General features: G+C 40.7%; 1 protein-coding gene across 3 annotated transcripts in view; it reads right to left on the bottom strand.

Annotated features, from left to right (window-relative positions):
• Positions 1 to 14,209: 14,209 nt before the first annotated feature.
• LOC144591998 (hippocampus abundant transcript-like protein 1) overlaps positions 14,210 to 26,588 on the bottom strand; it is a 63,512-nt gene continuing 51,133 nt past the window's right edge. For all 3 annotated transcript variants that reach the window (XM_078396135.1, XM_078396137.1, XM_078396136.1), the window contains 2 exons: positions 21,120 to 21,265; positions 14,210 to 17,018 (listed from right to left, as the gene is read on the bottom strand). In XM_078396135.1, coding sequence (XP_078252261.1) covers positions 16,809 to 17,018; positions 21,120 to 21,265 — 356 coding nt within the window. In that variant the 3' untranslated portion in view covers positions 14,210 to 16,808. The remainder of the gene's footprint in view (positions 17,019 to 21,119; positions 21,266 to 26,588) is intronic.

Here is a 26,588-nt window from a genome sequence, read left to right as displayed (position 1 = left end):
GCAGATAAATTCTGCTCTAACTCCATTTACAGGTTTGCAGGTGACACCACCACAGTAGGCTGGATCGTGAACAATGGTGGTGTGCAGGTAGGAGAAAGTGAGCTTGGTAACATGGCATCAAGATGACAAACCTTTTCTCAATGTCAACAAAAAGGAGCTGGTTATTGAATTCAGGAAGCAGGGTGGCGTACAAGCCCCAGTCAGTATCAAAGGTGCTGAATTGGAGATGGTTGAGACCTACAATTTCCTATGTGTAAATATCACCAATAATTATTCCTATTCCAAGCACACTGATGTTACAGCCAAGAAAGCACAACAACCCCTTTCTCAAAATGCTAAGGGAATTGGCTGTTGCCAGTGACTTTTTATAATTTCTGCAGATGCACCATTGAATGCTCTGCCAAAACCATAAAAAATTGCATAAAGTTGCAAACACAGCCCAGTCCATCACATAAACCACCTTCCCCTTAACAACCCTATCTGCACTTCATGCTGCCTTGGGAAAGCAACGAAAGTAATCAATAGCCTTGATTAGTCATTGGTCCCCTTGGTCTTTCCCCCTCTCCCCTCATGCAGAAGATTTAAACGTTTGAAAGCATTTATCACCAGATTCAAGAACAGTTTCTTCCCGTCTGTTATCAAACTCTTAAATTCCCTATCTTCCAATCTAGTCTGTAGCAGCCCTTAGTTTTTTTCTTTTCTGCACTTTCTCTGCAGCTGTAATATATATTCTGCCTCCGTTTTCTCTTATGTGCTCTCTGATGTGCTGTGGTATGATTTGCCTCTCTTGCACGATAAACAAAGTTTCTCATTGTTTTTCAATACAGATAAAAATAATAAATCACTACCAATAAATGGAAGGTTATCCACTTTGGTATAAGGAATAGAAACAATATTTGTTAAATAGAGGGAAATTGGGTAGAGTAGATACAGAAAAGTTATTGAGGTAGGCAGATACAAAAGTCGTTGAACATCAACATCTTGGCGCTGCAAGTGATTAGCAGTGCAAATAATATATTAGCTTCTATGAGTGTTTGAATACAGAGTAGAGAAGAGCTCTTGCGATTTCCTATGCTCTTGACATTGCTATTGCAATTGTCCAGGGTCAACTGTAATATTGTGTACAGTTCTGGCCTTCTGGCCCCCTTAGATGCACTTATCATTTAATGAAGTGTTGTTAAGATTCACTTACGTGTTCCAAGAATGGCAGATTTGTCAGGTGTAAGATTTGAGAAGTTTTCCCTCATTCTGCAAGCAATACCAAACCAAAGAGCTGCAGTTTGGACATTTTTAAACGGGAGACTGGGGCTGATAGCGGAGAAAGGCTGCAGTCAGTTTACCAGGGGATGTCACAATCCGTGGGTCCTAAGGTGGCCGCAGGACCTCGTGTCCAGCCACAAAAATCAAAAAACCTTACAGCCCAGTCTCTAGGTTTCTGCAAAGCCACGGCCAGAACAATGGATGGATATTGGCCATGCAGAATCGTGCGAAACCAGGACGAAGTCCAGACACTGGGGCACTGTCATCAGCATACTCACAATGCCCCAAGCCGACCTTCACAGTTAATCTCGTTAAGGGGGGCACAATAGCCCATAGAAAACTACCTGGTAGGTGATGGGAAACCAGTTAAACCCATCATCTCGCAACGAAATACCAATTAACACCGTCTGGCCATCCCCGGTACCACCGGACATAAGCGCAGATCAGAGAGAAAACTCATACATATCTTTTAAACAAAGAGATCCCAAGATCTGGCGGGAGATAGGACGGGTCAGAATAGTATAACTGGCCACGACTTTTGGGTTTTAAACTCATGCAATGCAACTCAAGTCAAACGGATGCAGGAGGAAGAAAAGACAGGCAAGAAGAAGCGAAGTGCAAGAGAGGAACCGGCACGCAACTCGAGAAGAAATACTGCAAGAAAACCTGCAAGGAACGCAAGAAACGGAAGGAAGAAACTCAGGGGACAAGCACGACCCTCACGGAAAGCAGCGGAGAAGCAGCATGAACAGCCAGTAACCCCAGTAATAGCCCCATGGTGAGCATGTACTCCGATCCTGCATATCCTGGACATAGTTTAGTGTAGAGGGGAGGGTGGTTTGAATAAACGTGGGTGTGTAAAGGAATATGTGTTGGTCAATTTTGCGATGTGTCGTACGTTCCCCATCTTACAGTCGTGTATATGTCTTGTAAAACTGTGCGTTTTAGAATTCATAGTCAAAAGTATTCATGTAATTCGGTATGTGTCTTATAGATATGTCTTATAGAACTGTATAAGTATTCATGGACAATAGTCCCAAGCGCTCAATAAAAGCCTTTTCCATTTAAACCCTGGTCTTCAAATCTGGTCTGGTTGAATTTTCTGCACTATAAACGCTCCTGCATCTAAGTCCAGTGTCTAGAACCGTAGGGGGTGAGTGGGTCGAACCACTCACGGGGAACCAGTGTGCGCGGCCTGGTCAAGGGATCAGAGCAAGGCACGGGGACCTTAGGTCGGGCGAAAGCTCGGCGCAGAAACCCCTTACACAGGTGAGTAGAGATTGAGTAGTCTTGGACTGCATTCTTCAGAAGATAAAAGCCAGAGACAAGACCTTATCAAAACTAACAAGATTCTTAAAGTGCTTAAAACTCCAGGTGCAGGGAACATGTTTCTTCCATCCAAGACTCTAAAGGTATCGTTGATGTTTGGGAGACTTCTACCTTTCACTTTTCTGACAGTGCAAAAATGATGGATGTTAATAACAAGCAGTAGGATATATTTTTAGGACAGGAAAGATTGTTATAAATTGCATTGTCAAATTGCTCTATTATCTCTACATAAATGCTTAGTACGTAGTAAGAAGCAATAAAATGCTTTTTGAATGCCAGGCTCACATAGTCTTACTGCCTCCTGCTGCTAACTCCATAGGACTGATAAATTATTTTGCAATCAGCAGAGTTCATACTAATTTTCAGAACATACTCCTACCAGTGCAGGCAATCCATTCCCCGTTCTCTTGTTAAAGCACCAGAACCCATGGATAACTACTGAGTGAACAGCTTCCATCATGACAGCCACATTGGGGTTGTGGCTAAAAGGGGCGTGGCTGTGTTCTGCAGCTGCGGCTCACCAGCAGTCTCTCTGTCTTTTTTTTGTTTTTTGTCTATTGTCATCGTTTAATGTACGTTTTGTTCTATTTTTAACTCTGTGTATGTGGGGGGTGGTGGGGGGGTTGGGGGAAACCTTTTCTCTAATCTCTTCCTCAACGGAGATGCGACCTTTACCGTGTCGTATCTCCATTCGCGCTACGGCCTAACATCGTGAAGTCGGCGGCCTCCAGCTGGGATCGACCTTGAAGACTCCGGTCGCAGGGCCTGGACTTACCATCTCGGAGGCTTCGGCCGTGGGCCCTGCAGACCGCAACATCGGGAGTTCGCAGGTCCCTGGCTGGCGACCGGTTTTTGGGAGCTCCAGCCGTAGCAGCTTCGACCGCCCCGAAGCGCGAGGTACGATCGACCCGCTCGCAGGCCCTTCATCGCCCTGCGTGGCCCGGCCGCAGCACTTTCCATTGCCCGGTGGGGGCTCAGGACCTTCATCGGCCTGCTCAGCTCGGCCCTGGGACTTTCCATCGCCCAGTGGGGGCTCAGGACTTTCATCGGCCTGCTCGGCTCGGCCCTGGGACTTTCCATCGCCCGGTGGGGGCTTCAAAAAGTTGGGAGCATCGATCACCTCGTGGCACCACGGGAGAAGAATGAGGAGGAGATAAGACTTTTCTTTGCCTTCCATCACAGTGAGGGTATGCCTGGAGCAATCGCTGTGATGGCTGTTTGTGTAAAAATTGTATCTGTGTGTCCTGTGTTTTTTGTTGTCTACTGCCGGACCCTGACGTGAGAGGACGCTGGCGTTGTTTATTCGCCGCTTTTCCGTTAGGATAGTTTGTCTGTTTGTTTTTATGTTGATTGTTTTTGTAAAGCGCTTTGAGCACCCGATAAGGCGCTATATAAAATAAATGCTTATTATTATTATTATTATTATTGTCAGTTACATAGAACAGTACAGCCTTCGGCCCACAATGTTTATGCCGAACATGATGCCAAGACCAACTCTTATCTGCCTGCACATAATCCATGTCCCTCCATTCTCTGCATATCCATGTGCCTAAATACACTCATGTACCACTTCCAACGTGGCTAAAGGTCTGGGATTCATGCTGATTGCACCTCCCACTTCTTTCACAATGATTTATAGCAGATTCTTTCCTCCAGAGACTGTCGCTGGTCTTGCACAGCACCATTTTAACATTCAGTTCACACTCCCCCCCCCTTCAGATTAACCATAAGATTTTTTTAAATATAAATATTTTTTGAAATTATGTTTTTATCTTTATTACTCCCTAATCTTAGCAGAGTTAAAAAAATTGTGTTGTGAGGATCTTTAATGTAGTTGTTGTTCTGTTTCCCAGAGGCCAGAACAAAGCATTCTTGGCATGCATTCTCTTGCTGAGCAGACAAGTCACAGACTTGTGAGATGTTTGGAGGAATTGTACTTCAAGGCCAGCAGCAGATAACATTGCTTCAGCTGACCACAAAATTGGGACTTGTTCCATCCACAAGACACAAATCAGGAGCATCCACAGGCCTAATCGATGGAGCATCAACAACAATCAAGAAGCTCAAAAACAACCAGGACAATGTTGCCCACTGACCAGACCATCAGCCATTCTCTCCCTCCACCACAATAACTGCAGTGTATTCCATCTACAACATTCACTGTAGTTATTCACTCAGGCTGTTCTGACGGCATCTCTCAAGGACAGCAAGCACACAGGAAGCGGTAGAGTTGCTGCTTTACAGCGAATGCAGCGCCGGAGACTCAGGTTCGATCCTGACTACGGGTGCTGCACTGTAAGGAGTTTGTACGTTCTCCCCGTGACCTGCGTGGGTTTTCTCCGAGATCTTCGGTTTCCTCCCACACTCCAAAGACGTACAGGTATGTAGGTTAATTGGCTGGGTAAATGTAAAAATTGTCCCTAGTGGGTGTAGGATAGTGTTAATGTACGGGGATCGCCGGGCGGCACGGACTTGGAGGGCCGAAAAGGCCTGTTTCCGGCTGTATATATATGATATGATATGATATGATAATCCATCACCTGTCCTTCACTGTCGCCAAGTCTAAATCTTGGATCTCCGTCCCACAGTATTCCCACAGGAATACCACCAGCAACCAGACTGCAGCAATTAGAGGGGTGGCTCACTACAACCTCCTCAAAGGAAAACAAGATGGCAATAAAGGTTGGTGTCTCCAGTGACACACAGACAACAAAAATTTGCAAAAATAATGCTCAAAGAAATTTACTGTATTTCCTAAAAAGGACACACAAAGTGCTGGATTAATTCAATGGGTCAGAAAGCATCCGTGAAGGATATGTATTGGTGACTTTTCAGGTCCAGACCTTTCTTCAATACTATTTTTACATATCAGTTGTGCTGTAAGAATATGACAAAAAAGCAATAATTTTGTTTTGGATATGTCAAATACTAAAGGGCATAGTTTTAAGATGAGAGGGGCAAAGTTTAAAGGAGATGTGCAGGGCCATTTTTTTTTGTACAGAGGGTGGTGAGTGCCTGGAACGCTTGATGTGGAGGTGGTGGAGGCAAATATGATAGTGTTCTATAACTACACACAAGAGATTTTTAGATAAGGACATGGATTATGCAGGGAATCAAGGGGTATGGATAATGTGCAGGCAGGTAATTGTAGGTCTTGCCATCATGTTCCATACAGACATTGTGGGCCACAGGGCCTGTTCCTGTGCTGTACTGTTCCATGTTCTATAACTACACACAAGGATACCTGATGTTGCATACTGGCCAGGTCGTTAACTGCCTTTATTTGAGCAATCCTGGGGAATTGATATGTTTTCTGAGGCAGCATAAAGTATACAGGGAGTTGCTGATAATGCTGATAGTGATACTGAACCGTTTGATGGACCAGGCTACATCCACAATCCTCTGCAGTTTCTTGTGGTCTTGGGCAGAACTGTCACCAAGTCAAGCTGTGATACAACACAATGGGATGCCTTTTAGATTTTAGCATCTATCTGATGGAGGAACTGAAGGAAATCCACATTAGGCAGGAAATGGTTTTGGGTAGACTGATGGGACTGAAGGCTGATAAATCCCCAGGGCCTGATGGTCTGCATCCCAGGGTACTTAAGGAGGTGGCTCTAGAAATAGTGGAAGCATTGGAGATCATTTTTCAATGTTCTATAGATTCAGGATCAGTTCCTGTGGATTGGAGGATAGCAAATGTTATCCCACTTTTTAAGAAAGGAGGGAGAGAGAAAACGGGTAATTATAGACCAGTTAGTCTGACATCAGTGGTGGGGAAGATGCTGGAGTCAATTATAAAAGACGAAATTGCTGAGCATTTGGATAGCAGTAACGGGATCATTCCGAGTCAGCATGGATTTACGAAGGGGAAATCATGCTTGACAAATCTACTGGAATTTTTTGAGGATGTAACTAGGAAAATTGACAGGGGAGAGTCAGTGGATGTGGTGTACCTCGACTTTCAGAAAGCCTTCGACAAGGTCCCACATAGGAGATTAGTGGGCAAAATTAGGGCACATGGTATTGGGGGTAGGGTACTGACATGGATAGAAAATTGGTTGACAGACAGAAAGCAAAGAGTGAGGATAAATGGGTCCCTTTCGGAATGGGAGGCAGTGACCAGTGGGGTACCGCAAGGTTCGGTGCTGGGACCCCAGCTATTTACGATATACATTAATGACTTAGACGAAGGGATTAAAAGTACCATTAGCAAATTTGCAGATGATACTAAGCTGGGGGGTAGTGTGAATTGTGAGGAAGATGCAATAAGGCTGCAGGGTGACTTGGACAGGTTGTGTGAGTGGGCGGATACATGGCAGATGCAGTTTAATGTAGATAAGTGTGAGGTTATTCACTTTGGAAGTAAGAATAGAAAGGCAGATTATTATCTGAATGGTGTCAAGTTAGGAGGAGGGGGAGTTCAACGAGATCTGGGTGTCCTAGTGCATCAGTCAATGAAAGGAAGCATGCAGGTACAGCAGGCAGTGAAGAAAGCCAATGGAATGTTGGCCTTCGTAATAAGAGGAGTTGAGTATAGGAGCAAAGAGGTCCTTCTACAGTTGTACCGGGCCCTGGTGAGACCGCACCTGGAGTACTGTGTGCAGTTTTGGTCTCCAAATTTGAGGAAGGATATTCTTGCTATGGAGGGCGTGCAGCGTAGGTTCACTAGGTTAATTCCCGGAATGGCGGGACTGTCGTATGTTGAAAGGCTGGAGCGATTGGGCTTGTATACACTGGAATTTAGAAGGATGAGGGGGGATCTTATTGAAACATATAAGATAATTAGGAGATTGGACACATTAGAGGCAGGAAACATGTTCCCAATGTTGGGGGAGTCCAGAACAAGGGGCTACAGTTTAAGAATAAGGGGTAGGCCATTTAGAACGGAGATGAGGAAGAACTTTTTCAGTCAGAGAGTGGTGAAGGTGTGGAATTCTCTGCCTCAGAAGGCAGTGGAGGCCAGTTCGTTGGATGCTTTCAAGAGAGAGCTGGATAGAGCTCTTAAGGATAGCGGAGTGAGGGGGTATGGGGAGAAGGCAGGAACGGGGTACTGATTGAGAGTGATCAGCCATGATCGCATTGAATGGCGGTGCTGGCTCGAAGGGCTGAATGGCCTACTCCTGCACCTATTGTCTATTGGATGCATTTACAGAAGATGGCAATAATCTTTGGCGATATGCCAGACTTCTGTTTTAAAACTGTTCTAATTTGTTTCATTGGGTTGTTTAAATTAATACTGACTAGCTAATTAATTTATTGCATCATATGGGAGGCGCATTCCCAATCTCGTTGTACAATGACAATAAAGATATATTGTATACACTGGAATTTAGAAGGATGAGGGGGGATCTTATTGAAACATATAAGATAATTAGGGGATTGGACACATTAGAGACAGGAAACATGTTCCCAATGTTGGGGGAGTCCAGAACAATGGGCCACAGTTTAAGAATAAGGGGTAGGCCATTTAGAACGGAGATGAGGAAGAACTTTTTCAGTCAGAGAGTGGTGAAGGTGTGGAATTCTCTGCCTCAGAAGGCAGTGGAGGCCAGTTCGTTGGATGCTTTCAAGAGAGAGCTGGATAGAGCTCTTAAGGATAGCGGAGTGAGGGGGTATGGGGAGAAGGCAGGAACGGGGTACTGATTGAGAGTGATCAGCCATGATCGCATTGAATGGTGGTGCTGGCTCGAAGGGCTGAATGGCCTACTCCTGCACCTATTGTCTATTGTCTACTGTATTGTATTCCTTAGTCTTCTGAGAAAGTATTGTGTTGGGTGTAGTTTTTGGCCATGGTTTTATGTGGTTGGTCCAGGAGAGATCCAGGATGTGCTATTTACACCTAGGAACTTGAAGCTCCTGATCATTTCTACTTTGGCACCTTTGATACTGTTTGGGGTATGTACTCCACAATGCTTCCTGATAACTCGCTCCTTCGCCTTGCTAACATTAAGGGAGCAGTTATTGCCTTGACACCATGTTCCTAAGTGTTCGAGATCCAGCCTAGTACAGTGGGGTCATCGGCAAACCTGGGAATGACATTAGACAGAATTTGGCCATAGTCGTGAATGCAAAGGGAGTACAGTAAGGGACTGAGAACGCATCCTTGTGGCTCACCAGTGGTAGGATTTTTTTATGGAGAATGTATTGTTGCCGATCCTCACTGATTATGGTTTGTTAGAAAGTGATGGATCCAATCGCAAAGGGGGAGCTTTTTAAATTCAATCATGCCCTGCCTTCTGCTGTTCTAACAGCTGGATAATGAAAGTAATAATGGTTAAGTAGGGTGTTCAAAAATTTCTTACAATTCAGCTTTTAATAAGTGTCCTTCAGAAAAAGTACAGAAACAAAATATGGGTGAAACACTTGAACAGCTGTGAATTGTGGGTAATGAGGTGAGGGGAGGAGGCAACTAAACCTAACCATATGTATCAAAGTATTTGCCAATCACATCTACACAAAGGTTAATCGTGTCTTTTCCTGTCAACAAAAACTATCTATCGTCAGAAAATCTTCCGTGAACACTATTGGAATCTCCTTTTGGGATGTATTGTTTCAGAAAAACGACAATGTTTGAAAAAATCCCACATTACAATAATTGCATAATTCCCTCTAGAGGGGACCACTTAGAGATCAAGCGTGCACTATTCTTTTCAAGTAACTCATAAAAAAAACAGAAATAAAAACAGAAATACTAAGCAGATAAGGCATCACCACTAGAGAGAGAACCAGAGTTAATGTTTCAGATCTTTCCTCCAATTCCAGCAGTCTCTGTATTCTTTCAAAATACAATCCAGTTAAGTTCACTTCTTGGCACAACACTGATCACCACTAGAGGATGCCATTATCATGGTGCAGATCAAAATGACTGACGCCTCACTTCCCCACACTGCAAAGTATAAAGTTAAGAATTTCGAATCACCACAGTTTCTGCTATTTAACATTGAAATTATATCTATATTTCAAAATCTAGAATCCCAGTGCTTTAAGTATTATTTCAAAATTAGGCTGATGATTATTTAAGCTTCATTTCATTGCTAATGGAAATTGTCCAAATGTAAAAATATGTTCAGCCATTTTCATGCAGGGACAAGCAGACAGGTAGGTGCCCCTCTGCTTTCACCTTTATGCCACAAACAGATTAACATTTAACAACTGCTTGTTGCTACATCAAGATTTGTTCAACATTTTAAAAATGTGTATCATTCAAATACGTACCAGACCAGCAATTTTTTGTGACTTCCATTAATTTGGAGTTCTGCTTCGAATCTAATTATACTGTTTAGAGTTGTATGACATTATCATTGTGATAAATGGCAGTATAGTGGCCCAGCGGTAGAGTTGCTGCCTTCCAGCGGTAGAGTTGCTGCCTTACAGCACCAGAGACCCGGATTCGATCCTGGCCTTGGGTGATGTCCGAGTGGAGTTTGCACTTTCTCCCCATGACTGCGTGGGTTTCCTCTCATGCGAGTTTGTAGGTTAATTGGCCTCTGTAGTGTGTAAGATCGAACTAGTGTGAATGGGGTGAATGTTGGTCCGCGTGGACTTGGTGGGCTGAAGGGTCCTTTTCCATGCTGTATCTCTAAAAAAACTAAATGAATTCAATAGACAGATCAAAATTGAATGTTCATGAGGCACCACTATGATCTCACCAACCTGCACATTCCTTGCTCTAATGTTTACCATTAGCATCAAGGTAAAACCCAGTTTAACGAATGAGGAAGAGTATACTAGGCGCAAAGTTAGAGTTGTGTGTTCATGCCATAGAGAAGAGATATGTTGCTTTGGATATACAGTGATAACAGGGGCAGATGTAGCAGCACTGGGATAACAAACAGACCAGCCTCGACACCGAGATTACTGTGAACAAGTGCAGTGGACTGAGGCTTCAGCAATCTGTGGTGGGTCAGTGGAGGGGAACAGGGATTGTGAAATCAAGATGTGACTTCAGGTGCTGAGGAGGTGAGCACGGTAGCCCTTTCTCAGTGGTTTGAGCAAGTTACAATTAGAGTATAAAGAGGACAACTAAAATTGGTAACTGAAGGTTTCCAAACCAGAAAAAAAAAATGCTTGGATAATAAACAAAAATCATTAAGTAAAGTGTGAATGATGTATTGTAGAGGCCAGTGAAATGTTAAACAACCAAGCATTCACTGAGTCTGCAACTCAGAGTGAAGAGCAGGAGTCTAAACTTCAGACACCGATACATCAAGAGGGATAAAATGATCTGGACAAGACAGAAAATTCTGGAAGTACATGGCAGATCAGGCAAGATCAAATAAGGAAAGAAAAAGAATCGTGATTTGATCTTTCATTGAAGAGTACCGATGTGCACAATCATTAGTCTTTGTCAATAGACAATCTTATCATAGTCCTTGCCTATTCTTCCTGAAGTACACTGACAGGTAACATCCTGTGGGGAATTGGTGGATGAGATACTCTTTCCCTCTCCCGGTAGTAGTCAACAGTGCAGATGCTTCACCCATACTGCTTTCTACTACTGTATGCAAACCACTGTTTGTACGATGGCCTTCACTCCATGCATTTGCCTCTCTGGCCACCACATTCTGCAGCGCAGAAGGGAATCTCCTGCGAGGACCTGCACAAGAATGGACCCAGCCACCGCAGCGAACATCCGGCCGCTGGTTGAGAAAAAGGACAAACCCAGAGGCCGCTGATAATGAAGGCCTGGCAGGCCGCCCGCAGCCACGGGCCTGGGTCACCGTTGTGTGCAGGGGGAAGACCGGAGTGTCGAGGAGGGAGCTGCTGGTGACAACGGACGCGAGGAGTGGGCTGCTGGGAGCGGGACCTGGGTATTGCCTCCAGTGCCTTCAAGGTTGGCTGCAGAAGACGCCCTCTGGGACACGGAGGCGGTGGGGCGAGGTGAGACACCGGGTCACGGGCCTGCAGCAGCCTGGGGCTTACCTGGATCTGGGGCACTCCAGTACTTACAACACTAAGAACTTTGGACTGTTCCTTTTTAAACAGCGCTAAAATATGGCGAGTGCGCATTTGAAGGTTGTGCAAAAGAACTTCATTGTGCTGTGCATGCGACAATAAAGAACGAATGAACATTCATCTCAGACGTGGATGACGTGTGTCCTCTTTCCTTGTATCCCCTTCTTCCACGAGAATGTTCAGTCAGCTTCAGAGGAACTGCACCGCCTCACCATTGGTCTAAAAATGTATTTCTCAAGCTGCAAGGCCACTCTGGCAATAGTTGAAATGAATGCTTCCATCTCCCAAGCACTACAAATACAACTTCAATCACCAGTGGACAAAACACAATTATTCTGTCACTGAATGTTAATAACAGTGCAAATATTAATGAATGAACCATACTAAGTATTCCTACAAATATCTTATGCACAGGGCCAAACTAGCTCACATCCCTAGGACAATGCCATTTTGCTGCTGTTTCCAACAAATTTCCTTCATCTTTCCCCACATTATCCAATGAGTGTTCCAAGCATTATATGGTGCTGGTCAATCAGTAGAGAATGCAGTAGACCCATTCCTTCCTTCCAAGAGATGCTGCCTGTCCAGCTGAGTTACTCCAACATTTTGTGTCTATCTTCAGTGTAAACCAGCATCTGCAGTTCCTTTCTACACAGGTGAGAATGCACACAGCTTTCATGTAAATCGATAGACAGCGAAAACTGAGTCTGCTGTCTGTATCATAATTTGTATACTCAGGATGACTGCTCATCGACCATCAAAAGTTATTTGAGAGATAATTTAGCAGCCAAACGAATGGCTGCATATCAGAAGAGATTACAAGTGAAGTATGAAAGAGGCCTGCATAATTATTTGTCAAAGGACTGGAAATATGTTACCAGCGGAGAACATTATTATTTTGATTTTAACTACTTTTTCTGAACTGCATTTTTAAAAATTGACAAGACTTTATAATCTTCAAAAGGATTTTGATTCATGGAAGCTTTTGCCTTTTGAAAATCAAATAGAAAAATAACACTTGCCTCAAATTTTGTGTCAGTGAGTTGCATTTAATTTGGTATTGAGGCATGAACACTTCAGATTGTCTAACATTTCAATGCTGGTTATAACTATGTAATGCTTTCAAAACTAATTGCCTTTTAATTTCCATCCCTATATTCTAGGGAAATGATCTTTTCACATTTTTCCCCTCATGCTCAATGCATACATCCTGAAATTAATCATTTGCAAATTTATCATCAACTTCTTTATTCTTAGTCTCTACTATTCTTGCTTTCAATTTCTAAATTCAGAACCCCTTTCAATTTTTGAACAGGTAAGTTTGTACTGGGATCATTTATCTGATTACAATATATACTCAGGACAGGTGAACATGCACCTCCAGTTCTTAAATTCCTCATAATTTTACATCCAGTACGTGAAACAATATTTCCATCTTTTTGACACAAGCTGCATGGTTGCATTGTGAAAGGAACAGAACATTGAGGGGGAGAGAGAAGGGACAAGGAGTAAAAGATCAACACTAGTTAAAAGGGAACCATTACTGTTTAGGTGTCCCGTAAAATAGATTACTGCACATTATTCACAAATCCACACAGACACCTTTGGTTACACATTTTACTCAGTGCTGTTATGAGGAATGTACCAAGATTCCAACTTTCCCAAAAAAACAACAAAGTTCAATTTTCTATATGTTTAATCTTTTTAAACATGCAGATGATGGCAGCATGTGGTACGAGTCAAATAGAATGCTGGAAGAACTTGGCCCTGCAGGGTCTCAACCCAAAATACCAGCTGATGTCCTTTGTCTCCACAGATGCTACATGACCAGCTGAGTTTTTCCCGCATTGTTTTTAGTTCTAGATTCACATTTGCAATCTCTTTTGTCTTGTGTCTCTTTAATATTTGACTGGCCAACAGCAAAATTAGATATGCAGGACTTTTATTTTGTTGATTTTAGATCCTGCCAGCAGTCATTTGTACTAAACATAGACAAGTGGAATGCAGAGGCAGCTGGTACTATTTATATATAATAGCATCTGTTTCTATCACAACCTCTGTCATCTCAATCCAACACCTCTACAAAAAATAAACTTGCCTCTCAGATCCGTTTAAAATGTCCTATCACGCATCTTCAAACTATGCCCTTTTGTTTTTGATGCTTCTACCCCATCGCTGGCTCTTAATCTCATTTACTTTCATCGGACCACCCCTCAGCCCCCTTTGCTTAGGGAAAACATGCCTAGCCAATCTAAACTCTTGCCATAACTAGTCTTCCAACCCAGGCACCATCCTGGTTAATCTCCTCTGCACTCTCTGGCAGGAATGTATATAACAATTCCTCAAGTAACTTTATCAGAAATGTGTCAAGTGTAATTAAGTAATAACTAGTCTTTAGTCAGAGTGGTGAATCTTTGGAATTCTTTGCATAGAAGGCTGTGGAGGCAAAGCCAGTGGATATATTAAAGTAGAGATAGATAGATTCTTGATTAGTACGGGTGTCAGAGGTTATGGGGAGAAGGCAGAATGGTGTTAGGAGGGATAAGATCAGCCATGATTGAATGATGGAGTAGACTGGATCGGCTGAATGGGCTAATTCTACTCCTATGATCTTATGAACTAGTTTTTAAAAAAGCACACCACCACAAGTACAGGTTTGCTGAGTATACTTATTTTTAATAAATTACTTAAGTTTTATATGTACATTATATACAGTTCTGGATGAGGCACAATTGAAGAAAGTGGTAATGTAACTAGCAGGATACGAATACCAGTGTCAATTTTTCTGCATTTCCCTGCTGTGAGAGTTTCTAGTTCAGAAAAATATATTTTATAATACTTCTTAAAATGCAAAATATTTTTAAGGAATTCTCTTCACAATATTGTATTGGAGCACAACACGTATGAATATAGATCATTGCCTTGTTCCATAAAGTAACCAAAATTAGAGGGGTTGCATTTTAAATTCAAAACTAATTTAGAAGTTCTCAATTAGAAATTTAGTTCTAACTCACTACCAGGCGCATTTAAAAAATAATGATACTAGAATATTTTTTATTTTTGAAATTAAGGGTCGGAATGGATAGTAAGGGGAAGATGAGCATTCAGGTGGGAAATTTTACTTGTTAAAAGATAAATATTTTTAAAGAACCAACTGTGATTTACAAGTGGTGAATAAATTTACAAGTGGTGAATAATATCTTTAAGAAAGCCAGAACTGTGTCATTGACACCCAATTTTACAACAAATAACATCTCTCTTACAGCAACTCTTGAGATGGCAAGCACAATTACAGACAGTCATAATTTTGCTTTTCCTTTCCACACATTATTCCGAGCCCAATAAACAGAAACTAAAATTATTAAGTACATGATTACCTAATTTTAAGGTGTTATATAACCACAAAATAACCTTGCTCAGTGCATTTCGTCATTTAGTATTTGATGGCAAAAATAGTCAAGGATCAAAGAAAAAACTTAATGGGCACACCTAGTTTTTGTACTGGTTTCATTGGAGGAAAGAAAATTCACAGGCAATTTTGAAAAATATTTTTTTTGAAATTAGTATTTCTGAGAGGATATGAAAATAAGATCTTCACTGGCTTACAAGACCATTAAGGGAAATTCATTTGACAAAATTATGAATAAATGTCTTAAGAGTGCAATGGTTATCAAATGCCACAGTCAGATATTAATTACAATTTTTAACAAATTAGACTTCTGTGATTATAAAATTGAATTCATGGAACAACTTTATCTGTCAGTTTATTCATATACATTTGTATCAATAATTCTTCATTGGAAGCGTGCAACTTTCAAACAGAATAAACACAAGTTTCATAAACATCCTTAAAGAAGTTTTGTACGTGCCAAGAGAACCTCTCAAACAAAAGTTTAAAACCGAATGTCGTCCAAATAGGCTAGTGCCTTAAAGCACACGTCAGCAAAGAAGTGAAAATTAACACTAGCAGGCCTATGAAGCAGCAGATAGGCTAAAGCTGAGGTAGCAGATTAACATGTTTGAGGCTGTGCACAGTTAGCATCTGAGGCCAAGTGCAAGGAAAGAACAAAGATCGTTATTCCGCCAAACTGGACAACTTTCTTCAGTTTTAGTAAAACCCTTTGAACTTTAAATAATAGACAGCTTTCCAGAAGTACAAAAGGTTTCTCTAAATTCCCCATTATACTTTGTTTTAAATGTTAAATATAAAATTTATGTCAAAAAATAGTATGATTAGATATGTATTCATATTGTTCTTTACAAAACTGTAATTACTCTCACAGGTCAAATTGCATTTGTACCTGAAAATAAAGTTGGATTTGTCAAGCCACAGCCTTCTCACAAAATGAAACTCATGGGATTTGCAGATTTTAAAATGCTCATTTAACCATCCATAAAAAAATTAAAAGAAACTAGTATTTCTTTGACTACAAACAGTTTAATTGCCAGTATATCACATATTTATAACTCATTTATTGTAACTCTGCTTCTATTGTAACAAAGGTAACTCTGCTTCATCTGCACAGTAGCCAAAATAGTGAGCTTCACAATCCCATTATTTATTCTGCTGGAATTTGTAAGAAGGCTGAGGGATGTTAGGGCTGCAATTTAAAAGATTGCATTCTTCGAAATTTTGCAAAGTTAGCTGAACTTGCGATTTGCATAGCCATCTTTAAAGATCAATATATACGTTACAATTCAGGTCCCTTCTCTTTGCCTCGGCTCCATTTGGAGAAGAGGGATTAACACAAACAAATGTGGCTTGAAATGAATGCAGTCTTGGTTACAATGGATTTTGTTTTGTTAAGGTTTAACAGTCCATACTACCTGCAGATAAATGAATCAAAACTGAAATCCAATCAGGGAAGAGTTCACAATTAAGGGGTCATAGATTGATCAGATGAACCTGCACAAAATATTTCCACTGATGCACAAGATACAACCCTGAGATATGAATCTGAATGCATTTTCTCCTAATTTATCTGAGCTTTGACTACCAGAATAAACTGGAATTTCCACCATCAGGATGACACTTTGAACAAGTACTTGAAGAACTGGCAGTGCTGTAAACACTTGATCAAGTAGCTTGCAATAAAAATGAGACAAATCCATCCTGGTACATCAACTTTCACGGATCTTAAAGTCCTTCTTCAAAATGGCTCCCTTTGGTCTTTGAACGTCCAGAAGATCCACTCGCATTCCACACACCTTTCTTTGTTTAGATCTGTTATTTTTCTTCAAAGCCAATACAGCAGGTCTTTTCATACACTACTGTCCTGCAGCAGTGGCTCATTGTCCTCATCACTGCCAATGGGAGGAGTGGTGGAAATGTTGCCAAGACTACTGCTATGCTTCCTTACATTATTGGCTTTAACAGACGTGGTATGCTCAGGGATAAATAAGGCAACCAAAAAAGCTACAAGGACTATGATGGCTCCAAACAAGAAAGGTGGTCCAGGGATAATGGAATCCTGAATGAACAAAATATTAATCAATGAATGAATGACTGAAGCAGAAGATCACTAAAAACATCATTAAATGCAGAACAACTATTAAATAACATTTTAAACAAGACAGGAAAGAGATCAAATCCGAATGGGTTTCAAGCAGGGGGGATGGGGGAAAAGGAGTGGACATGTTAGCATAGAAGAGGTATCTGAAATAAGATGCAATTGGGAAAGATTGCAAAGCAAGGATGAAATTTAAATAGCTGAACAAGAACTTTAATCAACTAAATTTAGCGGGGGGGGGGGGGTTAAGGAGGTTGCAGAGAGCAAGAATCTATGTATGTCAACAAAGATTAATATTATGGGAGATGAAACAAGTAAAAATGAGAAATGTGAATAAATGTTCAAAAGCCAAATAAAAAAGGCAGTTCGGGCATTCGAAAGTTAAATTTTGTTAAACAGAAACTTTGTTAATATTAGTTTCAGTGACAGATAGATTGAAGTAGGCATAATAATAATAATAATAATAATAATACATTACATTTATATAGCGCTTTTCATATACTCAAAGACGCTTTACAGGGATTTAGAGAACATAGGGAAGTGAATAAATAGATAAATAAGTAAACGAACAGAGAAAGGAGACAGAGGGTGAGGTGACCTTCAGTGGTTGAAGGCAGTACTGAATAGGTGAGACTTCAGTGATGTTTTGAATGTGGTGAGTGTGGAGGAGTCTCTGACGGTTTGAGGTAGTGAGTTCCATAGGGTGGGAGCAGCGATGGAGAAAGCCCTGTCCCCCCAGGATCTGAGTTTGGTCCGGATGTGGGGGGATAGGAGATTGGCAGTAGCAGAGCGGAGGGTGCAGGTGGGAGTGTGCCTGTGGAGGAGGTCGGTCAGGTAGGATGGGGCCAGGTTATGGAGGGCTTTGTAGGTCATGAGGAGGATTTTGTACTGGATTCTCTGGGGGATGGGGAGCCAGTGGAGTTTGTAAAGGACGGGGGTGATATGGTCACGGATCGGGGTGTGGGTGAGTAGACGGGCAGCGGAGTTTTGAATGTATTGAAGTTTACTGATGATTTTTGAGGGTGCGCCATAGAGGAGGCTGTTGCAGTAGTCCAGACGGGAGGTGATGAAGGCGTGGATGAGGGTTTCTGCAGCTGTGGAGGAGAGGCATGGACAGAGACGGGCAATGTTTTTGAGGTGGAAGAAGGCTGTCTTTGTGATGTGTTTGTCGAAGGAGAGGGTTTGATCAAAGATGATTCCAAGATTCCGGATGTAGGGGAGGTGGATACAGGGAGACCATCAATATTGAGGATGAAGTTTTGGGTGGATTTGGTGAGCGTTTTTGGACCAATGATGATTTCAGATTTGTTGCAGTTGAGTTTGAGGAAATTTGATTGAAGCCAAGATTTTATTTCAGTGATGCAGTTTGTCAGTGTAGAGTGTGTGGTGGTGGAGATTGACTTGGTGGAGATGAGGAGCTGGATATCATCGGCGAAGCAGTGGAAGTTGAGACCATGATGGCATAGCACTAGGGCAGTGGAAATGGTCTTTGTAACAAGAATAAATATAGAATTAGAAGTTTAGTTCAGAATCAAAAAAGATTGTAAACTGTCTGGTTTAATCTGGGACACAGTGGTGGTGAATCAAGATAATATTTTGAATGTGATAGGGAGACAAATTACAATGTCATTAGTCTTTGTAATGTTCAGCAGGATAAATTAAGTCTCTTCACAAAGTGGATGCAGAATAAACTGACAGTGTGATTGCCATGAAGAAGCTGGGAGAAGCAGCAGAAAGGCAACACATCATGCCTGCATGATGCTAGTGGGTACTTCCCTATATATCCACATGATGTCACCACTGAGCAACATTACAATGAGAAACAACCAGGAGTTTCAAGGTGGCATTAAAAGGTGTTACGGGTAAAATGTGATGCAGAATAACAAAGGACCTATGGAGATACCAGTTCGAAAATGTGAGCACCTTAACAGTGGTGCTGTTTTCCTTGCTAATTTTGTCTGAATGCTAATAACAAGTGTTTTTCTTGCAGATTAGAACATTAATTGAAAGTGTTACACAGGGGGTCAGGCAGCATCTCTGCAGAGAAGGAATGGGTGATGTTTCGGGTCGAGACCCTTCTTCAGACTGGTTAGAGATAAGGGAAACGAGATATATAGACGGTGATGTCGAGAGATAAAGAACAATGAATGAAAGATATGCAAAAAAGTAGCAATGATATAGGAAGCAGGCCATTGTTAGCTGTTTGTAGGGTGAAAATGAGAAGCTAGTGTGACTTGGGTGGGGATGGGATAGAGAGGGAATGCCGGGGCCATCTGAAGTGGGAGAAATCAATTTTCATACCACTGGGCTGTCGATCCCATCCCCACCCAAGTCACACTAGCTTCTCGTTTTCACCCTACAAACAGCTAACAATGGCCTGCTTCCTTTATCATTGCTACTTTTTGGCATATCTTTCATTCATTGTTCTTTATCTCTCGACATCACCGTCTATATATCTCGTTTCCCTTATCATCGTTACTTTTTTGAATATCTTTCATTCAGTGCTCTTTATCTCTACATCACTATCTATATTTCTCGTTTCCCTTATCCCTAACTAGTCTGAAGAAGAGTCTCGACCCGAAACGTCACCCATTCCTTCTCTCCAGAGATGCTGCCTGTCCCGCTGAGTTACTCCAGCTTTTTGTTTCTATCTTCGGTTTAAACCAGCATCTGGAGTTCCTTCTTACACATTAATTAAAGTGTAATTTGCTAATGAAAATAATCAGCCTAAAGATAAGAGTATGGGTGAGTGCATGTGAGAGGTATTAGACAGTAATATTGATATTTTGGGGGTTTCAAAACAATTCCCATAACAAGCAAAAAAAGCTAGAGATATAGAATACATACGTCAGTATTGAATATTCTGACTCAGACAAAATTAAACACTGTCATAGATAATCTTTCTACCATTATGACAATGATCACTGCAAGGCATAGTAAATCATTGCAAGTTTTATGTTCAGAAGAGGTTTAAGAGGAAATGTGGCAACATGTGATCAGAGGTTAAGTCACATAGCAGTTAAAGTTTGGAGAAAATCTATTACGATACGAGACATTTCTTATTGAAAAGTTATTTGTTTCAATGGATAAACCATGGAGAGGATTTGCTTGTGTTTGAAGAGATCTCCAAAGTTATTATTTTGCTCCTCATACATAATACCTTACTAGACAGTCACATTATACATATTTTTGGGACATAAAACTCTTCACCATGATTTTTTGTTAACTTTCTCAGCAAAGGTTGAATGTTCACATCAAGCAGCAAAATACAAATACAGAGCAATTAATAAAATCGTGGAACAGACTATTTTCTTCTTGTAACTTGGGAGACAACATATGTCAAGAGATAATGAGTGGGATTCCAAGGTGCTCTGGCCTTGAAGAAGAGACAAGACTGGCTAAATTCTAGGCACAGTGCAGCATTATTAGCTCAAGAGCCTTTATTCAGTCTCAACCTGGAGGAGGTATATTTACTAATGGCATTAGTTACTTGACATTTTGGAGTGAAAACGCAATTTAGATTAATCCCAATAACCAAATACAACATTACAATGAAACTCAGGATTACTGATACAAATGTGCAACAAAGAATGAAAAGCACATTGGAATATCAAGGATTTTTAAAGAAATTGATTGCTGAAATTAATTTACCAATGATCTACAGCATAAATGTATACAGGTCCTCCCCAGCTATGAATGCATCACTTGAGTACAGCCGATATATGAGTGTTAGGGAGACTGGTGGGATGGATCTGCTGCCGTTTGCTGGGGTGCAGGCATCTTCTGCTGTGTGGGAACTCAGCTCACAGCAACATGCGAATGGTTGAGTTTAACACACTGATTGGTCCGGGTTTTTATTTAAATGTATTGCCAAGAGGCTGCACTTCTGACTTAAACTGTTCAGGTTACAAACAATTTTAAGTATCAAAATTTTGTTGTAACCCGAGGAGGACCTGTGATTAATCAAGGTCAATTTCTGCATTTATAGAATTAGATTGGTTAACTTTAGCACAAATACACAACCAGATATTAATTTAGAAATCATCATATTTAAGATTTTACCTCTACTTTGGAATCTTGCACATTGACCGTTTTGTCAGTGGTTGCATCCAGCTCCACATGGAACATGTAGAAAATAAATCCATACAGAGCAGGCCCAAGGCCATTGCACAGCCCTCTGATTCCCGTGATCATTCCTTGCACAACACCTTTAAAACATTAAAGTTGGATTATTAATTAACACCATTACTTCAGAAATGAATGAAGTTGTACTTAGATTATATAGGAGTGTTTTTTTTTTTTTAAAGCATTTGAAGCTGTTCCACAATTGAATAAGATCGTGGGTCATTTATCTTCCTCAACTCCAGTTTCTAGCAATGTCCAGATTTTGAACAAATTCACTCATCACTACTTGATTTGCTTTGTTCGAATTCCAAGATCCTGGCCTTGGGCCCAAGTAAAATATCGTCATCATTATCAAGGCCTGGCTTGGGGACTCAATACCCAAGAAGGAAGGAGACTGCAGAAAGTGGTGAACATTGCCCTTTCCATTAGAGGTATGAACTCCCTGCCATGAAGAAGGTCTACAGGAAACGCCGACTTGAAAAGGCAGCTAATATCAAAGACCCACAATATACCTGCAATGCTGCTTCCAGATTCAAGAATTGCTTCTTCCCACCAACCATTAGGCTCTTGAACCACAATGCACAATCCTAACCACAATCCGAACTCAGCACAGAACTACTATGGATTATTTTTTGGTTGAACTATATACTTCGGCTTGCACTATTATGATCTGGTTAACTATTATAATTTATTATTATTTATGTATATTTATTGGTTGCAAGTGCCTATAAAATTGCAGCTAGAATTTCATTATTCTATTCCCAGTGTACCCGACAATGAATTTTGGCCGAATGATCTTATATCCAACATCACTGGTTTTTATATCGATGCAAGTTTAATCACAGATTAGTTTTTAATATTCAGAACCATCAATAGTTAAACAAACTAATTCTGAAAGCTTTTAGACATCTGGGATACAATTAACTGAATACAGGCTGAGGCAAATCACTTTTGACCAACACACGAGTCTTTTGATGAAGTATCCTACAGGGGTTGTGTATGAAGGAACTGCAGATGCTGATTTAAAGCAAAGATAGACATAAAAAGCTAGAGTAACTCAGCGGGTCAGGCAGCATTTCTGGAGAAAAGGAATAGGTGACGTATCAAGTTGTATCGCTCTTTTCCATTTCCCCTTACTCTCAGTCTGAAGATGGGTCTTAACCCGAAACATCACCTTACCCTCTTCTTCAAAACTGCTGTCTGACCCTCTGAGTTACTCCAGCATTTTGTTTCTATCCTACAGGGTTAATGAGGATTGAACAAATAGACTTTCAAAAAATCACAACAGTAGACAAGTACACCGGGCTAAAGAAACAGTGGCATCATGCACATCACACAATGAACGAAGGATCCAAGGCGATATTATTACATCCAACAAAATTGTCTGACAGAAAATCAATTGGTATTTGTTTATTATCTCCAGAGATTGCCTGAGATAGCGAGAATAAATAGAGTTTTATAGCTGCAGAGAAAGTGCAGTTAATTAAAAAATGTAAAAGCCACAAGAAGGTGGATTGGAAGATTGGGAATTCATCAATAGCACAAGAGGTCATGTTATCAGAGTCTGATAACAGTGGGAAGAAGTGTTTATTGAATTTGACGATATGTGCTTTCAAGCTTTTGTATCTTTTCCCCGACAGGAGAGAGAAGGGGGAATTACCAAACTGTGGTCCTTGACTATGTTGGTTGCTGTCACAAGGCAGTGTGAAATATAGATGGTGTTGGTGGGTGGGCTGGGGCTGGAATGGAGGCTGGTTTGCCTGATGGACTGGGCTGTGTTCTCAATTTCTTCAGGTTTTGGGCACAACTGTTGCCACAACAAGCCAAAATGCACCTGGATGCTTTTTACAGTGCATCTGCAGAAATTGGTAAGTTATTGAAGTTCAAATCAGAGGAGAGCTGAAATGACATGATTTCAAACAGGAGTATGCAGTCGTGTACCCCAAGGGTAAGTGTTAATGATCTGGACTTGAACATACAAGGCATAAGTTCAAAGTGTGCAGGCATATGCCTCTTAGAAATGCAGCAAGGGCAATGAGGAACAAACCTACAGGGGTTTGAGTTTTTAAAAAAATAACAGATGATATTCAGGGAGATGTGACGCAATGCATTTTACTGGAAAATAAGAGGAAAGAAATGGGAAATAAAATGGTACAAATGAACATAGGTGAATAAGAAAGAGTATGACCAGAAGTTAGCCTGCACAAATCATTTAAGGTAATGAATGTTTCTTCTGAGCAAGAACAGGTCAACGGAGTGGTTTAGGTGGACTTCCAAAATGTATTTGATCAGATGCCACAAAATAGGTTTGGTATCAAGTCTAAAGGACATGGAATAAATTTCATAAGACATAGGAGCAGAATTAGTTTATTTATTCAGCCCATCGAGTCGGCTCCACTGAGACGTCACACAGGAAAAATAACAGTGAAATGTTAACTTTTGGAATGCAGGAAAATGTACCATAGTGTTTGCCAGAAGTTGGTACTAGGGATTTTCTTAACATGAAAGAATGAAATGGAATTGGGTGCACAAGACAATTTCCAAATGACAAAAATTGGAGGTCCAACAAGAGATTTCAAGAAGGTACAGATAGACTGGTAGAATGGACAGATGAGTGGTGGTTACATTTTAATGCTGAGGAATGAGAAATGTTACATTTGGGTTCGAAACATAAAAAAAAGTAAAATAAACTGGAGAACAATTCTAAAAGATGTACAAGAACAGAGATTTGAGGGTATCATGTATATTTTGTTAAAAGAATCACGGCAACTTGAGAAAGTAGTTGCAAAAGCATAAAACTCCTGTGCTGTACAAATACAGGTACCTCTACTATAACGTGATAGTTGAGTTCCTAAGAAAACTTGGTATAGAGAAGGGAAAAAAATTGCATTATAAAAACAACCATGCCAATGGAAACAATAGACAATAGGTGCAGGAGGAGGCCATTCGGCCCTTCGACCCAGCACCACCATTCAATGTGATCATGGCTGATCATTCTCAATCAGTACCCCGTTCCTGCCTTCTCCCCATAACCCCCGACTCCGCTATCCTTAAGAGCTCTATCTAGCTCTCTCTTGAATGCATTCAGAGAATTGGCCTCCACTGCCTTCTGAGGCAGAGAATTCCAGATTCACAACTCTGACTAAAAAAGTTTTTCCTCATCTCAGTTCTAAATGGCCTACCCCTTATTCTTAAACTGTGGCCTCCTCTTTGTATGCTATAACTGAATTTACTTCCACAACTATCCCTTGCAATGCATCCACTCCCATACCGTATATTGTGTTTACCCCCTCGATCCTGCAGTTCTAGTCAGTCATTACAGGAAGGGAGCCTTTGAAGGAAATGCTAAAGAGGTTTCGCAGAATGCGGCCTGGATTAGAGGGTATTGGTTATAAAGGACAGATTGGACAAACTTGTACTGTTTTTGTCTGAAGTGTCTAAGGCTGAGGGGAGATCTCTGAGTGGAAGCATCAAAGAATAGAGGACATAGCTTTAAGGTGAGAGTGGCAAGTTTAAAGATGTGTGGGTCAAGATTTATTACACAGAGTGGTGGAACACGCTGCTAGGGTGGTGGTGGTGAAGGCAGATATGATAGTGGCATTTAAAAGGCCTTTAGATGGGTATAAGGAGATGCATATAAGGATAACCTGTAGGCCGAGGAGATTATTTTAACTTGACATCATGGTTGGCACGAATATTGTGGTCAAACGATTTGTTCCTGTGATGCATGTTTAAGTTCTTAATTTATAGGACTGTGGGGTGGAACAAGTTGGATTGCTTTTTCTTAAATATGACAGACTTGATAGGCCAAATGGTTCTCCATATGTTGTAACCATTTTGAATTTGTGGATTAAAATATGCCATGTCATTTATTCAAATTTAAAGTAGAAAACCATATGGAGTAGGATTCCATTTAAAATATAACAAAAACGACCAACTCTGTAGTGTGTACGAAGGAACTGCAGATTTTGGTTTACACCGAAGATAGACAGAAAATCTGGAGTAATTCAGCGGGTCAGGCAGCATCTCTGGAGGAAAGGAATGGGTGATGTTTTGGGTCGAGATTAAATGTATAGGAACAGATTCACTTATCAAAATCCACAGAATGCTATAGAGAATAATGAGCCTTTTAAAAATGAAATAAACCCATTTTCTTGCTAAATCGGATACATTGAGAAATTCAATATATGAAGACAAACAGAATAATGACACCCATCTGACACAAGGGCTACTATTGTATATTTCCTCAGTTACACTGTGCAGAGTCCAAGAAATTGGAGAAGAATTAAATATTTAATGACAGAAGACAAAAATAAAAGCCCGAGCCAACACTAAGTAAACCACAAACAATCCACCCATAGATAATTGTTCTTCATCCACAGATGATCATTGCAGGCCTCTGACATTACAATGAGGGAAACGATTACGATGAAAACTTAGCTATTCTTAGCTTATGATAAAACCCATCTTATTTTGGTATACTTGTATTTCTCTGTAACAGAATGGATATTTAGAGCAAAGGTTTAAACTTAACCTCTTAACATTGGGGCTCATGTTTGCCATACCTTCTAATCAAAAATAGGTTTCTTGGTAATTACTTTAACCAAAATAGGTTTCATATATCTTCCCACCCAGAAGGATTACAATGGAGATAGCAAAGTAAACAAATTTGAAGTTATATCATTACTCGAAGATCAGTCACATTGGCCGCAACAGAATTTGTAAGGGTTCCATTCTGTATGAAATCTCAAGAGAACATTCTCTTAGTATACTTTATTTTTCACACACCCACATAATTAAGTAATTTTGTCTCTGTACATAAAAGTACATAAATGCTTGGCCAAACTATCCATCGTACTGTGAGAATAATTATCGTAAACCTTTACAAATAAATTTAACCACAAAGCCAAGATCCGTTTACTGCTATTGTTTGTTAGTTTAGAATGCTAATAAAACAGTGACTGTGAAAAACACCACTTGTTATGGATTAAATTTGTTAATTGGGTAATTTCTTGGGGAAAAAAGCTGTTGTCCTCACTCATAAAAGTGAGCTATGCATGAAGCCTGTGTGTTATTGCTATGGATTAGTCCATGGTTGGCTTTGGAAAATCCTTGTAAACATCTCAGCAGATATCTAATCTGAAGCCAATTAGGAGATTACAACCACTGGCTCAGCCATACAATTTGTCTCATTGTATAGCTAGAATTAGGTGGCTTGATCAACGATAATACAGAAGTTCATGGCCTCATGATAAACTCAATCAAATCTCAAACATTGTGAATTGCAACTGAGAATAGTAAAGTTATGTTGATGTTATGCACGAGAACTCTGTTAAAGCTGCGTTGAAGTTCATTGTGCCCGATTAATCCCACACAGGGATTTCAGCATGTAAATTACAATTCTTC

The sequence above is a fragment of the Rhinoraja longicauda genome, chromosome 3, assembly GCF_053455715.1.
Source record: "Rhinoraja longicauda isolate Sanriku21f chromosome 3, sRhiLon1.1, whole genome shotgun sequence".
Taxonomy (NCBI): Eukaryota; Metazoa; Chordata; class Chondrichthyes; order Rajiformes; family Arhynchobatidae; genus Rhinoraja; species Rhinoraja longicauda.
This window is presented reverse-complemented; position numbering and strand designations above follow the sequence as displayed.